The 16,614-nt window shown below is 47.9% G+C and overlaps 4 protein-coding genes across 4 annotated transcripts; 2 read left to right on the top strand and 2 right to left on the bottom strand.

Moving 5' to 3' along the window:
- Nucleotides 1-214: 214 nt before the first annotated feature.
- Nucleotides 215-957, top strand: PEX2_055700 (uncharacterized protein; the record flags this gene model as incomplete). Its single annotated transcript, XM_016742844.1, has 3 exons — nt 215-412; nt 462-774; nt 950-957. The coding sequence occupies 3 exons, from the start codon at nt 215-217 to the stop codon at nt 955-957; spliced, it is 519 nt and encodes a 172-aa protein (XP_016593386.1).
- A 1,244-nt stretch (nt 958-2,201) lies between these two features.
- Nucleotides 2,202-6,151, top strand: PEX2_055690 (uncharacterized protein; the record flags this gene model as incomplete). Its single annotated transcript, XM_016742843.1, has 6 exons — nt 2,202-2,756; nt 2,806-2,908; nt 2,959-3,170; nt 3,840-3,975; nt 4,027-4,322; nt 4,373-6,151. 6 exons carry the CDS (start codon nt 2,202-2,204, stop codon nt 6,149-6,151), a joined length of 3,081 nt encoding a protein of 1,026 aa, XP_016593385.1.
- Nucleotides 6,152-8,989: 2,838 nt separating this feature from the next.
- Nucleotides 8,990-14,092, bottom strand: PEX2_055680 (uncharacterized protein; the record flags this gene model as incomplete). Its single annotated transcript, XM_016742842.1, has 3 exons — nt 8,990-10,979; nt 11,061-12,919; nt 12,983-14,092. 3 exons carry the CDS (start codon nt 14,090-14,092, stop codon nt 8,990-8,992), a joined length of 4,959 nt encoding a protein of 1,652 aa, XP_016593384.1.
- An 842-nt stretch (nt 14,093-14,934) lies between these two features.
- PEX2_055670 (uncharacterized protein) lies at nt 14,935-16,103 on the bottom strand (the record flags this gene model as incomplete). Its single annotated transcript, XM_016742841.1, has 4 exons — nt 14,935-15,024; nt 15,078-15,286; nt 15,333-15,435; nt 15,489-16,103. 4 exons carry the CDS (start codon nt 16,101-16,103, stop codon nt 14,935-14,937), a joined length of 1,017 nt encoding a protein of 338 aa, XP_016593383.1.
- Nucleotides 16,104-16,614: the final 511 nt, after the last annotated feature.

Here is a 16,614-nt window from a genome sequence, read left to right as displayed (position 1 = left end):
TTCAGGGTTGTGCAATCTATTCGGGTTACATACATATGCACGACAAATCACGCAAAGTAGTGTCCAATCGTCTCTTAGTAGTAGCACACTCGAACTGTTGGCTCTCGGGTATATAATGAGCCTTGTGCCCCAGCTCTGGCTCAGCCAGACTTCTACTTTTCTCCCACCTGGTCAACCTAGCACCTAGGTACCCCTCTCTTCTTTACCGGCCACGATGACCAGTCCGTCAAGTACTATTCTTATTGAAGATGACGAACTACCCCTGAGCTGGCGGCCAACCGATTCACAAGTCCAAAGAAGATCTCCACGTACATCTCTTGAGGTCCTGATCGAACCAAACGATGCTGCGAGTGGTAGCATAGAACCGTCACGCAAACGCAAAAGAGCCAAAGGAAAAGGGCGTGACACTCTGGTATGGCCTTTTCGACTCACTCTGGTTTCCTATACTAATCATAAACCAGGATACCTGTTTCAGGAAGCTGCGCAAGACATTTGACGAAGAACTTGGATATTTCGATCAAGAAGTTGAAAGGCTGCAACAAAAATTCCAGGAGATCGAAAGGAAGCTTCTCCTACAGGAGGAGCGGTACCAAGAGGAACTTCGGAGCAAGCTTATCCTACAAGAGGAGCGGCATCAAGAGGAACTTCAGAGAGAGCTCCTCCTACAGGCAGAGCAGCATGAAGTGGCGCTTTCCCAGATACGCACTCTGAGATGCATCATTTGCTACGAGCAGCCAGATCGTTGGCATGTGCGGGCATGCGGGCATTTGATTTGTGAGCAATGCGAAAGTGTGCTTTATGGAGCTTCATGCCCTATGTGTAGACAGGAATTGTCGGGTTTTATCAGATGCTTTCCATTTGGAGGGTAGATTTACATGTATTTTCTCCTTAAGACCAAATTCCTTAAGACCAAATTCCTTAAGACCAAATTTGAGCTTGACGCACTTAGTGATTTAACTCGAACTTTTTTTCAGCTTCGGAATGTTTGCAATTTATGAACACTAAAGACTATAATATATAACGAGAAAATTAGGGTCGGCCGTGTGAGTCGTGGACCCTCAGGTTATTTTCAACTTTCCCTTCAATATCATCATCGTCCAACGGCTCAAGCTTATCACTCTACATCTGATGGTTAGTTCAAAATCTCTATACTATTGTAGGTTTCTTACAACTTCATGAGGTGGCCAGATAGAGTAGATAATCCGGGTTTGTCCACGAGTGTGGCGTACCACTACTACATACCCGCGTACAAATCCCAACTTCCGGGCGATTTTGGAAAGAAGTCCCATTCTGAGGCAATCGAGATAATATGGGATAATTGAACTTGAAATATTATGACGGTGACGAAGCCTGAGGCTAAAGGAGAATGGAAGGGAAAGTGGTTATTTAAACTCCATGGAGTTTCAGTGATCCCCATATTTATCTCTCCTGGGAGGCGCTTATGTACCTCGTCCACATTGCGCTTTTGCGCTTTAGTAAAATATTCTGCCCATTTTCTGTAGCTACCGGATCATGGCCGTGAGCGGCTCGCCGACGTGGGGAAACTCCGGTCACCTGTCATTGGTTGGTGGGAAGACAATGAATCTAACTTTGGCTTTCAATTGTCTTGCGAGACCTACCCCAGAGGCAGCATACGGTGCTGATTTAATATAAATATTGGCAGAAATCTGCGAGTCATTGCACCGGACGACGGTTCCTGAGGTCCTCGCCACTGACTTCTGACTGCCTCATCATGCTGTGGGCGGCTCGCCGACAAGGGTAGACCTACCCCGATTCCTTGTCATTGGTGGAAAGAGAGTAATTCCAAGTTTGGAAAACTGTTGAGGCTTTCGTGCATGCTTCGGCACGCGAATTTAGTCTCATCATATACCCAATTACCCGTTGTTTGATGAATGACTAGGGCATCAAACCACCCTCTTTCCCATGTAGCAGTCCCAGAAGCTAGGAGGCTAAGTATAAATTCCATCTTTTTCTGAGGCCCTGCATAAGTAAAACAGGTAGCAACCCCGGTAAGAAAGTTTAGCGCGAGCGTTTCTATATTCTATTTTTAGGTTGCACATAATTTGACTTTCAAAAAGTGACAAAGTAGCTTTTGTAACATACACGGTCATCGTCATTATATTTAGATATGTTGGATCAAACTTTTTGTATTTCCTCGTAGACCTTTCAAGTTTGTTACGATTGAAAAAGTCGTTTGCAACATGTCTCAATATCCAGAAGATTCTCGGGTCACTAGGTTTCCACGAAGTGAGGATGTCCGAGCTGTCACAGGTTGGCAACAGCCTGCTAAGAATGGATTTGCACCGAACCAACCGTACCAGGAAAAACTCTCTGTCAATTATTCCACTGAAATTCTGCCTCCCAAACGCTCTATGCCACCCCTTCCTGTCGAAGAGAGGCTCCCACAGGCCTCGAATTCTCTTGGGAAGAGACAAGCAACTGCGTTCTGTAAGGAGAGCTCTCCCTGGATAACAAACCAAAAGTTCGCCATTCTAGGAACGTCTGGAACCACGTACCTTTCACAAAGGCTCACTTCATCTCGTGATATCGTCATAATTCGAGAGCATATGATTTCAGAGTCTGGAATCACTCAAACCCTGATACCAACAAGCCACATGAATGTGGTGAAATTGAAAGAAGCGTTTGTGGACAATGGTCTCGCCTACATTGTGTACGAGCAAATGGAAATCTCTTTGCCACGTCTACGCTCCAGTGTTAAGCTCTATAATGCTGAAATTGCCACTATATGCAAAGAGGTCAGTTTGGTTTTGAATATTCTTTTATTGTATACTGAGAAACTTCTAGACTTTGAAGGGGCTGCTGTATATTCATCAGACATTGCGCGTCACCTATACTGGGTTTCTGTATAAGAATATTTTTTTCGATCGCTCGGGCTCTGTCAAAATTGGTAAAAGCATAGTGCTAGTGAAACTACAGCAAGAATCTAACTATGTACAGGGAACATCGGACCGAGTCTGATGGCAAACAGCAAGCCGTCTCCGAGAAGTAACGCTGGATCTGTTGGCAACCTTCTATTGCATATTATGCAACCGGGTACTATGTGTCGTAATCCAGAAGAGGCCTCATTAATTAATCCTGAGAACTGGGATAAATCGATCGTCGAATTCCAAAAATCAACCGAAGATTTATCCATCGAGCAACTCCTAGAGGTAAGTGGTTCTAGATATTTATTTCGGTGCTGAAATTGCCGAATTGAATTGTTAATCTAAAAGCCGCTTAGCATTCTTTTCTAGGTTTAGCCAGGCCCCTGTCTAGTATTGTGCCATTGGTGTGGAAGTCCAGCAGGAAAGCGAAGTTGACGTGGAGAATGACTTAAGTTCATTATTTGGTAGAGTTTCAAAAATGACCATATCTATTCGAAGTAGTCCAGAAGTTACATTTGCACAAATTCACAAACGCACATATGCGTAAATGTACAAAGTGAACGTCTACTTCTACCATGCTTATCCTCTATTAATTGTTCCTTCCAGGCCAACGATGTTAGTTGGATAGCCCTTTTGGTAGTCTCTCTTTGGTAGTCTCTAGGAGACTACAATGCCCATATGGAGTCCCCTTGCTTGGACCACGTTTTCTTGCGGGACAAAAGAAAATGTTTCCGAGGCCGTGCTAAGATATATCTGGACCATTTAGACTATCATGGAATCTCATCAAGAGGCAAGGTTGATGAAAAGCATATCGACAATCTCGTTCATCTTTTTCAAGTTGAAGGATGTATGCGCTTACACGAGCCCGAAAATTACGTGCCGGCTCTGATCTCTCAAGATGAGCTGTCCCAAGCTCTCTCTTACAATGGGCTTAAGGGCCTAAACTTACTTCAGGAGGGTGAGCCACGATTGATAAACCTTCCCGAAGGCATATCAATAAAGCTTCTGCACGGTGAGCATCGAATGCGAGCAGCTGAGCAATTTTTGGAACCGAGCGAAAGATGGTGGGTCGTCATGCTATACACCACAGGTGGGTTAATTCTCATTCATGTTTAAAAGTCTATGACTTACATCGCAACAGAGCTTGACCAGTCGACTCAGAATGCTATACGCGAGGAATACTCACATCAGTTGAAATTCACTGACGGAGATATATATCGAAGCATATGCTTACATGCTCGTCGTCAAGATCCATCACGGGTGAAGAAATGGGAAGCAAGGCTGTCACCCAAGAAAAGAAAACTTGTTTCTTTACTGAACAAACCCCTGCACCATCCAATACGTGATGGTCTAAATCGGAATTTACCCTTTGTCGGGTTGTGGGATGTCCTCGAGATTGGTGCTCTGAGCCGAATCCTGCCGCTCCATTGCCCCCAGGTACTATTAAATATGCAATTTACGTTGACCGAGCACTGACTGATGACTAGGAATTTGGGCACTATCTCTGCCGGATACATGAGATATGGAGTTTTATCCTTCATGACTCCCACCTTTACGGATTGCTCGATCCCAGAACGGTCAGCCTGTTGGAAACTCTTTCGCCGGAAGCCTCTCATGATGCCTCTTTAATTATTAGGTTAATGGATATAAGAGACATCTTCCCTGGTATTGAGAATCTTATCACACGCGAGGAAATAAAGAAACGAATTTTACAAGTCAAGGGCCGCATACTCTCCTTTTACACTTTTTTTGATGACTGGAAATATATGGAAGCTCTAGTGAAATCGGTTCGGCCGCTTTTACCGCTATCGCAAAATTCACTCCGTGATGAATTTTATTCTCACTTCGTGGGCAAACGCCACTCGTCAAATGGGATCAAGATCCAGACGGGTGAGCATCGATACCGGACTTGCCATGATAGCCTAGTGCAGCAAAAGTTCCTGGCGTACCTGATGATGTTCCTCGCTGCTATGCGTGATTTTCCAATTCTCAGCCAAATCGCACCCCGCAAGTCTAAAGGCGAAAAGAAGCCTTCAATTGAAGGGTCCCCAGAGGAACGACAATCTTCTCTTGCTCAACTAGCTGTCGAAATAGGATTCAAGTCTAATGAAATCGAGCGCCTGCTCGCCGCGGATCCTGATATTGCAGCTGCCAGATCTTTTCTGCGCCGATCTCGACCACTGGACCGATATGCGGTAGACGAGAAATATGCCATTGCTCTGTCAAGTCGGATTGGGAAAGAGTTGAAAAATTTGGCGACTCCAATTTCCAGTAAATCCCCCCCAGAATTCTCATGTCAGTTGGACCGTATCCCCAAAGAATTCCGATGCGGGATACCCGACAACCGGAGTTATAAGAATGACCGAGAACATCTCTACATCGATGTAATATACAATTACAACCCCATTCCACGATCTAATTTAACCTCGTTGGCTTTTCAACGTGATATATTTGTTTCGTACTTCGGAATAATCACTATTCCCGGAACATCTCAACGCAGCGATTCAGCGGATGGTGGAACCAAAGGGCCAGAGGACCCATATTCACCAGAAATAGAACATTCAGTTGTGATCGAGGAAGCACATTCCTCAGGAGAGGTTCCTTCTCAACCAGATGCAGAAAACAATAGCTCTGTCATATCAGCTGTGCAAGATGAAGAGGATTACTTTTTGAATTACGCTCAGAAAAACACTTCCCCTATTGGCTCAAGTGTTTACGGAGAAAGTCAATCAGAGTGTTACAGTCGACCAATGTCAAACTTTCCAGGCTATATAAGATCTATTGAGGCAGCCATATGGCCGCATAATCAACTGTCTGAAAGCCCTCAAAATGAAGCAGATGAAGGTAATGCGCAATTGAATCTCAGGGAAATTCAACTGGCACTAGGCTTTGAAAAATCCTTAGCCAAAACCATGAATGAGTTTCATTCCCTTGAGGATGGAACTCGTCCATCTGATGCGGCGAGAGAGTTTCTTTCATCTTCTGCTATGATAGTTGTCTTCATGTGGAAGGAGGAATCATACATCAAATTCCAACCAATTCCGGGACAGAGATGGATATTTGAAGAAACAATGAATTCACTTGCTGATTGTGATTATCAATTTATCTGGATAGATAAAGAGAACGTAGTTGTCAACGATTTAGGTGATATTTGGGCAGTTGGACTGGAAGCAAGGCTTGTTTTTGCTGGCCCCAAAATGGATTATGCGGATGAAGAGTCATTAGAATCTTTTCTGGCGTGGATCGACAATCAAAGAGCCATGTGATACTTCCATATTTCCTCTCATACTATGTAGAAACTGCTACGTAGAAGGACAGTCTATATAGAGCCTGCTACATAGAAGGGCAGTCTATATAGAAACTGCTACATAGAAGGGCAGTCTATATAGAAACTGCTACATAGAAGGGCAGTCTATATAGAAACTGCTACATAGAAGGGCAGTCTATATAGAAACTGCTACATAGAAGGGCAGTCTATATAGAAACTGCTACATAGAAGGGCAGTCTATATAGAAACTGCTACATAGAAGGGCAGTCTATATAGAAACTGCTACATAGAAGGGCAGTCTATATAGAAACTGCTACATAGAAGGGCAGTCTATATAGAAACTGCTACATAGAAGGGCAGTCTATATAGAAACTGCTACATAGAAGGGCAGTCTATATAGAAACTGCTACATAGAAGGGCAGTCTATATAGAAACTGCTACATAGAAGGGCAGTCTATATAGAAACTGCTACATAGAAGGGCAGTCTATATAGAAACTGCTACATAGAAGGGCAGTCTATATAGAAACTGCTACATAGAAGGACAGTCTATATAGAAACTGCTACATAGCAGGGCAGTCTATGTAGAGTAGGCAATGTAGCATCGGAAAATAGTAGGGCGGCGAATTGCCGACGCTTCCTAGAGGCGGTCAGCAGAATGCGCAAAGGAGCCTAATTCAAATAGCGACTACGAACATAAACGCATTTGAACCTTCAAACCTTTAAGACACAAGATATAAATAAATTTCCGGCGCAACTTTCAAATGAAATATAAATAAGATCTCACCTCTTAGCGATTAATTTCGAAAATGCGTGCATCAATAGCAATGAATGAAGACACACGAGAATTACCGCTTGGTATCAACGAAGAGAATCCCCTGAATATGGAAGCCTCAGCGCATGCTTTCTTGGGGTTGACAGGAATTGGACAGGATCAATTGCCTGTAGATGAAGCAATGCAACGGAGCTTGCGAGTTCCCGCCGAAAGACTGGGCAATGGAGAATCAGAACTTCGAAAAAAGACAGCGTGGAAGTGTGGAAACTACACAATATTCAAGACAAGCAAGAACCTACAGAAAACGTGTCTAGCATTCCAAACGGATTGTGTAGGACGTGTTGTGGCGATAAAGCATTGTGAAGCTACTCGAGCCAACCAGACCGTGAATCTTGTGAAGACGACTCACCTAAACCTGGTCAACATCTTAGATGTATTCTCTGAAAAAGGGGTTTACCATCTCGTTTATCAGCTGATGGAGGTCTCTCTCCAGCAGTTAAATTCTTGTTTTGAGCTAGGCGAGATGGAAATAGCGTTCATTTGCCAAGAGGTGAGGGTTTTCTAAACATTCACCTAAGCTCCGATCTTGTTTTGACATCATCGTGTGTGAGTCCAGATCCTACATGGACTCTGCTACATACATCAGGAACTTGATATCTGCCATAATAGGATCCAGTGTGACAACATATTTATTGACAGGGGCGGTACGGTCAAAATCGGTATGAATAAGAATAGCCTGGATCCAATGTTCTTTGTGTTCGAACTGACAGTAAAATCAGGCGATATCGGTGCTTGTTTGCTTGAAGGCCAAAACACGTCCGAGCAGTATGATATACGTTCTATCGGGGCAGTAATGGCCGAGTTAATGAGCCTTGAAGACCGTCGTACAAATATCTTGACAGCCGATTCACATAACTGCGGGATGTGGAGTCACGCGATCTTGGATTTTCAATTGGAGACACAGCGATCCTGCATATGTTCGCTCCTCCGGCATGTCTTTATAAGACGTGCCCCTGCCACCTGTGGATCATTAGTGGTAGCGGCTTATGAAACCAGGAGATTGGTCCTTCATGACTATGAGTGATAGAGTCACCCTATGTATTACCGAGTTAAGCTTCTATTCCTGCAGACTTAATTATCACAGAGCGTGTCAAGCAAAGGCAGAGCTATGTTAGTGCTCGGCCAACTGCCAATAAAATCAATTTCTACATAGCCCTTTTCATATGGTCCAGAAATATATTGTCCGGCGTTCTTGTTGGGGTTCTCCCTGACACAGACCTTCAACTTTACCTACGATAAGAGATACCCTTGGATTTATAACTTTTCAATAGCCACTATCTATCTCTCAAAAGAAAGGAACCGTTCTAAGGCTTTCATGTACCCAATGAGTGTTGCTCAGAATGTGTCCGATAGAATCAGCAACGCCTCGGATATTCAGCTGCCCATAGAAGAAGCAGAACTCACCATGGACTTGGAAAAGCTACCCAAGAAATTTCGTTGTAGCCGACCTTCTTACAAGAGGTACCTAGGTGATCGACAGCTCTTATTTCTCGGAAATATCTACCGACAAGAGGTGGTTCCTAGGTCATATGCAGCCTCATTCGCAATACAGCGTGATATATTGATCTCGTTCTTCGGCGAAATCAATCCACATTCCGAGGCAGCGGAGGGTGACCTCTTTGCTCGTCCTGATTCCCCTGAAAATAGCTACCACGGCGATATGTCCGAGAGCTACGATATACACACACACAATTCATTAACGCCTGGCGGCTGAGCCGAAAGGGCAACTATCGCTAAACTACTATATATATCATAGTATATACAATTCTGTGACTCATTGGAGCCCATACACAAGACCTTGGCGTATTTGTCATTCTCAGCATGCAGTGTCGCAGCGGATGCTCGTGGGTTAGTAATGCGGTTAGTAGACTGGCTTGAAGGCGCTTCTCCAAGTGTTCAACATCCTATCTTCGGCAGTTGAAGCGCGTCCACCATGAGTAGCACGAGGTGGTTGGTGGGTTAGGTTAGAATGAAAGGGGGGTGATTTATGTTCGTCGGCGGGGTTAAGTGGCCTCGAGGCGGCCTGTGGCTATGGCGAATCGTATTGAGGCCCGTACTGCCTCTAAGTTTGGCGTCCACTTTTGATCGTCGGAAGGCGACTTCCCTCCCAGGTAAAAGGGCAGATTTCCTCGGTGAGTGTCGGTACATTGTAGCATATCCGTCCGGTGTGTGGTCCACTTCCGACATCGAAAGAGGAAGTGCTCCACAGTTTCCTTAGCTTGTCCGCACGCACACTGATCCGTGTCGGCCGCGTTGATTCGATAGAGGTATCCATTCAGTCTCGCCATGCCCGTCCGGAGTTGGGCTAGCACGGTCGCTTCCTTCCATGACAAGGGATCATACAGCTGTCGCGTGTGTTTTCCTGGGAGTGCTGCATCTACTCGTTTGGCGTGCTTTCCGACGTCCGCTGGCAGGGTATTTCTGGGGACTGCTTGAGACCGTGCGAGATTCAGCGTGGTTGATTTCATCCTCGGGGCGCGTTCTTGTAAGAGGGCATCTTCTTGTGTCGCGGCTCTAGCCTGTTCTTTGGCCAGACCTAGCAGCTTGTTGTCTTCACTGGAAGAAACCCAGCGGAATTGCACATGGTTTCCGTTTCTCTGCAACCTTTTAATCAACTTGTATATCCGACACACGAACTCCTGGCCAGATTGTTGTCGAGGGTTCCTGAGTGTGAGAACCGCCGCTTTGTTGCTTGTGAGCAGCGTGATCGTGTAGTCTTTCAGTCCTGTCGCCGTGTTCAATACATGTGCCATGGCTGCCAGTTCCGCAGAGAATGGATTCTGCTCTGCTCTTGCAGCCAAGGTGATAGATAGCGCTTTGTGTTTGAGCTTCCGATTCCGAGGTGGTCGCTTCTCGATGGCCACTCCAAAACCCACCAGCTCGTTCCGTGCAGAGCTGCTGACCGCGACCTGCATGCACCCGCCCGCTTCGGCCAGGGACTCATGCTGCTCATCAATGTCGGTCTGTACGCGTTCCGCCCACGGGGATAGTTTGAAGGGGTTGATCGTTTCTAATGTCTCCATGTCGATGTGCTTGAGCGTATCGGCCACGTGATACAGTGGTGAGCGGTGGTATCTTCTGAACTTTCTGATCTGATCTGTACACCGGCGAAGAGGATTGGTTTCCGGCAAGGTGTGGATGTCTGTCCACATTTTCACGGCTCGTTTCCAAAATCGACGTTGTGCAGTAGCCATGTGAGCCTCCGCCTCTGCGACACTAGTCGCGACCGTGAGAAATGTCCCCACAATGGCTTGCGCGCCTACTCTTTGGACTCGGTTGATCGGCCCCATCGCTTTATCCTTGCACGCGTGCATCCAGACATTGGAGGCGTAGTCCACGACTGGTGCTACCGTCGATGCGAATAGCTGTCGCGCGGTTGCTGGGGAGAGGCCACGGAGTCGCCGAAGCTCCATCGCTGCTTCGAGACCCTTGGACGCTGCTCTCGCGATATGCTCCTTGTACTTGAGTCTCGTGTCCATCAAGACACCCAGGATCTTAACGCGGTCTTTGGGTACCACCGTCTGCCCCTTGATGGTGAATGGCTCATGGTCCAATTTACGCATCTTGGGAGCAAAGTGTATGATAGCCGTCTTGTCAGCCTCAAATGTCGCTCCGCTTCTCTTTTCCCAGTTGAGCGCCTCGTTGATGATGGCTTCAATTCCTTCCCGGTTACTCTGGGCGGTCGGACCGGTCACCCACGCGGTAAAATCATCCACGAAAGCGACTGCTCCTCCCTGGCTGTCGATCTGTCTTTGCACGAGGTCTGCATTGAAAAAGAGAAATAGAATCGGAGACAGGGGCGAGCCCTGCGGCAGCCCAGCTTGTGGCAAGCTTTGAGTCTCAGATAACTGCCCGTTGATCAGGATGTTTGCCGTTCGTTCCGAGCAGAAGGCCTCAACCCAACGAAGCAAGACCTCCGGTATGCCTCGGGCTTTCATCCTCTGGATCAGTCGTTCTTTGCATACTCCGTTGTAGGCTCCCTTGACATCGAAGCTGATCAAGCTCAGCACTCGTCGGCCACGCCACGCCGCATAGATCTGCTCCTGCAGGAACACCAGTGCTTGCTATGCGGACCGCTGCTTTCGAGCCCCAAAGTGGCTCGTCGGGAGCAGTCCATGCGTCTCCACCGCGTGCGAGATCCTCTCTGCGATCACCGATTCGAGTATCTTTCCGAGTGTCGCAAGGAGTGAGATAGGTCTCCATGCCTTTGCAATGGTGTAGTCATCTTTATTCGGCTTCTTGAGCGGTATGATCTTGGCCTGTCTCCACTGTCTTGGCAGTGTGCCCTCTTGCAGCGAGGCTTGAAAGAGGTCGAGGACCCTGTGCTTGACTGTGGGCCACGTCATCTTCCAAACGATCGCCGGTAGGCCGTCTTCACCAGGTGCCTTCCACGACTTGGCCGCTGACAGTTGCCGCTCTATCTCCTCCATAGTGAGGGCTGGCATGTCTACAGGCGCTCTTTGTGGTCTCACTCCTTCCTCGTCGATGTTCTCTGGCAAAGGCGGGAAGAACTTGGATATCAATTCCTCCGCTTGCTCCTTGTGATCGTTCGTAGTGGTTCCATCGGCTTTGAGGAGCTGCGGAATCTTCCCGAACGCGGCATTGTCTCCCGACTTGAGGTACTTGGCGGCTTTCCAGATGTTGTCGTTGTCTGCGAGAAACTCGTTCCAGTGCTTCTTCTTTTGTTTGCGAATGGCATCGTGGTATTGTTTGGCCGCATCCTGGGCCATCGTTTCGAGCCGGGGGACTTTTCGCCCCGCCCGTCGCTCGGAGCGAGCGCGGTTTCTCCAGTGCGCGTATATATAACGGAGTTGAGTGAGGTCAGCTGTCCACCATCGCTTCGCATGTGGTGATGGTTTCGCCCTCGGGGTTAAAGCGTGCACCGCTTCGGACACTGCCAACATGAGTCGATCCGTTTTCTGCTGTACCGTGCCTTCCGACGGAAGGATGGCTAGAGCGTTCTGAATCCTGGCGTTAATCTCCTTCCATGGTGCATTCTTTAGTAAAAGTCGCTCTTGGTGCTTTGGGCCCGACCACTGGGCGTCGAACACGGACTCAATGGCGCAGTGATCAGAGCCGTGGTCTGTCTCGAGTAAAGCACATTTTGTCATGGAGTCCGTCAGATTTTCTGAAGCTAGGACGAGATCGATGGTAGACTCGCAGTCTCCACTTTGTCCACCGCCGTGCCATGTCTTGGTGCCGCGTTGAAGCAAGCTACTGAGCGCAAACTCATTCATGAGGTCAATGATCGGATCCGCTTCCCCTTGTCTTCCCAGCGACACCTCGTCTCCACCCCAGAGTTGATCGTGTCGGTTGAAGTCCCCCACCATCAGAATCTCCACCACGGCGCCTGTCTCTCGTCGTACCCTTGTGATCGCATCGTGTAAATGATTGCACGCATCGTCCAAGGCTGAGACATTGCCTCCTTCAACGTAAACCGATGCCATAAAGATCAGTCGCTCGGGAAGCCTGACCATCGCTGCTGTGATGTCTGGAGACTCCACAGGGACTTGCTCCACTTCGACTTCTTTGTTGACCCAGAGCATGCTCCGAATCGCCCATCTCCCCTCCCTCCAGGTGGAGGGCACCATCTTTGTCCACTTGTGATGCCCCATTGGAGTGGTCAAGAGCCGGCCTTGAATCCTCCTCGCTTGGGGTTCCTGGATCGCTAGCACCACCGCGTTTTGAGTGTCTTCGTCATTCATTAAACTCTCGTGCACTGCACCCTGCTTCCTCACGTTCAGCTGAATTATTCGAAGAGAATTATTCATGACGTGATGGATAGAGCTTCCGGCAGTTCTTGCTGTACGATTCGTGAGGCCCTCCGCACGGTACACACTTTGGAACCGGTTGGATGCAGTCGCTGTGGCGATGGCCCTCTGTAGCGCATTTCGCGCATTTCTGGGCGTTCTTGCACTGGAATGCCTTATGGCCTATCTCTTGGCAGTTGTAACATTGTGTCGGTCGCGGTCGGTGTTCGAAGACACTAGTCACACCAGATTCCCCCCCCCCGCGTGGAAAAATCCATCGGCCGAGAGCCTTCGCGCGTCGATGCGTTTGGTCAGGTAAACCACCATTGAACCGTAGGCCTTCTCGCTCTCTTTTCTCCTCAGCCATGAAATCTTGGCTACGTTGGTCTCATTCTCCTCACTAAACGCTGCTGCAGCCTCGGTTCGGACCTCACCGCTCTCGTCTAGCACGGAGGTCTTGTTGACGCTGTCGACTTTGATCGGGTAGAGCTCGTCACGGAGGACCCGAGCTCCCGCCCCGATTTTCTGTTCTGCAACCTTTTTGACCAGCTGCTGTTCATCCTCATCCCGGCAGGCAATCCTGATCCGGTTGGCGTTTTTCGGGTCAACGGTAACAGCGCGACAGCGCCAGTGCGCGTGGCCCTCTGTTGACTGCATCTCTGCCTCAACCGCTGCTCTGACTGAGCCTGCGGAGGTCAACCCTGTCCCTTTATCTGCCATCTTCGAGGTGTCTATCGTGCAAAAGAGCGTGTCCGTAAAGGTGGTGGGCGTCGTGTTCAGCGTTAAAAGGGTCCGTATGTTGCTTGGGTAACTGGACGGCGGAGTGCGCGCGACATCTGCGTAGGAAGGAGAGCCTGCAACAGCGGGAACACTGATCTCCTCGCGTAAGGACTGGATTTCGCGCAGGATCGCATCGTGGTTGTTCTGAGAGCACGTCTCCGAGTGGCATTGCGGTGTCGTGTTTCTATTCGTCAGGGACTGTAGCTCGTGTCGGACCTCCGCGAGGGCGGCACCGAACTGTTCTCTGGTTCTCTGAATTTCTTCCTTGTGTATTTCGTCACGGAGTCTGATCTCTCGCCTGAGTTTGGCGATCTCTCTCACCAAACCGCCGACGTCGAGCTCTTCGCGCTCAGTCGCGGCGTCGTCCGAAGTTGCCTCGTCACGCCGGTCTCCTAGCTCAATTCTCTCCTTTTGCTGGGAACGCGTCTTCCGTCGATCAGTATCAATTTCCTGCTCACGAGCGTAGTTGTTCGGTGGTCGAGTGGTGCGTTTCGGTCTCGCCAGTCGCGGTGGCGAATCTTCGCGTTCGTCACGGTCGGGCGGTTCAGGGGTTCGCATCGCGGCCCGTCCCGCCATCACTCTCAATCAGTACAGGAAGTCGGTATTGTCGCCACGTGGCCTGACAGGGGTTACAGTCCTCGTGAACGGTTCTTCGCATCCAGGAGTTGCCAACACAGTCGCCTCTCTCAGCATACAGTCGATCAATTAATTGGTTATCCGTCGATCCGGGTAGAATACAGTCGATCAAGGATATGTACAGTGATTGTCATACCGCTACGATACATATTCTTGGGAAAGCGAAGGACACCATACAGATACGGATGAGCTCCAAGAACCTCAAGATGAGCCTCAAGATGAAACTGAACACTAAGAGCATGAGTCGTCTGGAGATTTTGAGTCCAGGCTGAGTGAAAGCCTCGAGAGCGATGATCCACTGAACCGGCCGCAAGCCTATCAATCAAGAGCCGATTCCTGGGAAACCCACTCCATATCAACCCTATCAAGCTTTTGGGCTGTTGATGACCAGTTAATGTCACTTGACCCCTTGATGACGCATTCAAGCTTTCTCAATGACTTACTTTCATAAATGGATGATATCCTGCTCTATTTCTGGCAAACCAGGCAGTACACGCAGCTGTCAAGTAGGCCCCAAGATGAACATTTATTTGACAGCAAGACGCGGCTCCTGGCGAACCAGCATCAGATGTTCATATCAATAATTCGTAATAAGCCACACCTGGTCCTTCTCAAAGATCTCTACGATACGGCGGCATGAAAAGCTTATTTTAGTCGGACCAAAGCATGATCGAAGGGGTTTGAGTAGAAGGCTCATGTCTCAAGCTCAGAACATAATTTTTGGATTTCTTGATAGTGTGGACTTGCAAGAACCAATTGCTTGAGCTCCAATCATTGGTTCACTATTCGTAATCATGTAGAACCAAACCTCGGACCTTCATAACAGGTACAACCAAGCATCCTTCAGCAGCTGCATATGATATAAAAACATGCTAGTAAAGAATTAGGAACTGCAATAAGAGGAGCTTATCATGATAAAACACACCTGCAAAAGTGCTTGTATTGTAGCCCTCGCAGTTGTAGAAATAAACGTGCGTATACCATCGCTACCGTGGGAAAGACTGGCATAAGAAGCCTCAAGGTCATGAGCAGAAAGTCCTGGCTCGAGGACTTTGCAAATCATAATACCAATGGACTTGATATCGAACTGTTCAGACCCTTGATGTCGTTCGAGCAGACAGGCTGCTATATTCGCTGCTTAAATTTAGTCTCAGTTATCGTATTTTGTGTGAGCACTAACCAATCTTCACGTTACCCTGCGATGATATGAACACATTGTCGCAGGTAAGGGCTGTATGGCAAACACCGAGATCTCGGTGAATATACCAAAGCCCATACAAGAGCTACATAAATATCAGTAGGTAAGGGAAATACATGGCATGCTTCTGTAGCTCACCTCCTTGCAAATGAAAGCAAGATCAGACTCCTTTAGCCGAATGCCAGACTGAAGTTGCTCCAATGAGAGATCCATAATCTCGTACGCTAAATACAGAGTCCTAGACTGTTTGAATGCGTCAAGGAGGTTGACAATATTTGGGTGACTGATCATCTTCAGATGGCAAGTCTTGTCGATACCACTCGTCTTATACTCCTTGATTGCAACTACCGTCCCTGGGGAGTCTGTGGCGTAGGCTAAGCAGGTTTTTCCCGGCTTCGCTCCCTCTTTGAACTTTTCATATTTCATCCAGGGCGTATGGTCCTTGCAAAATGATAGCATTTGGCGTTTGGGATGTGGTTCATCGGCTTTGATGGTCCTCTTGATTGGGAGCTGGAGCCATCGCTCTGGAATTTGAAAGCGTCGCACCTCCCTGTTTTGGGGCTGGCTGATGTTTCTGGCATCAAATTCGCTGTCGCATATCTCCTCACTCCTCGGAAACACAGTAATTCGATTTTCATTGATGTCAGTGTGGCTCTCGATTTCTCTGCTATCGTCATGATCGTTGTTTTGGGGAATGATTCCGGATGCAATATCCGTACTTCTTGAGAATAGCGTCCACCGATTGTCAGTCATAGTTAATTTCTTTTTCTTTTTATGCCTAGGCAGGGAGGAGAGAGAGCTTAAATCATTCCTAGGCAGTAGTAACAAGGGGAAGATTACATGCTCGCTCTATTTTTAGCACTACTAGTGGAATAGTGGGCGATTCGCCCTCTACTAGAACGCCACTAACTTATTCATACGTAGTTTCATTCTATATTAGTTATCTGACTATACTACTCAATACCCTAGCCTCTGTACTCGTACATCCCTTAGCTGTCACTCAGAAGAACCCAAATACGGCAAAAGTACACCCTGCTACTATGATCAACGTTATTCGCAGTGGGATCTGGGCCGATTCAATGCCATTTGAGGTAGTACTCGATGAAGTCGATCCGGGTGGAGAAATCGATCCAGGTGTTGAAGTAGATCCAGATGTTGAAGTAGATCCAGATGATGAAGTTGGTCCAGATGAAGACATAAGAGTGGGTATGGAGGGAGTGACAGGGGTAGAAACAGGCGTAGAGGTGGGGAAACGGCTCCCACG

This window comes from Penicillium expansum, assembly GCF_000769745.1.
Source record: "Penicillium expansum strain MD-8 chromosome Unknown contig180, whole genome shotgun sequence".
Classification (NCBI taxonomy): Eukaryota; Fungi; Ascomycota; class Eurotiomycetes; order Eurotiales; family Aspergillaceae; genus Penicillium; species Penicillium expansum.
This window is presented reverse-complemented; position numbering and strand designations above follow the sequence as displayed.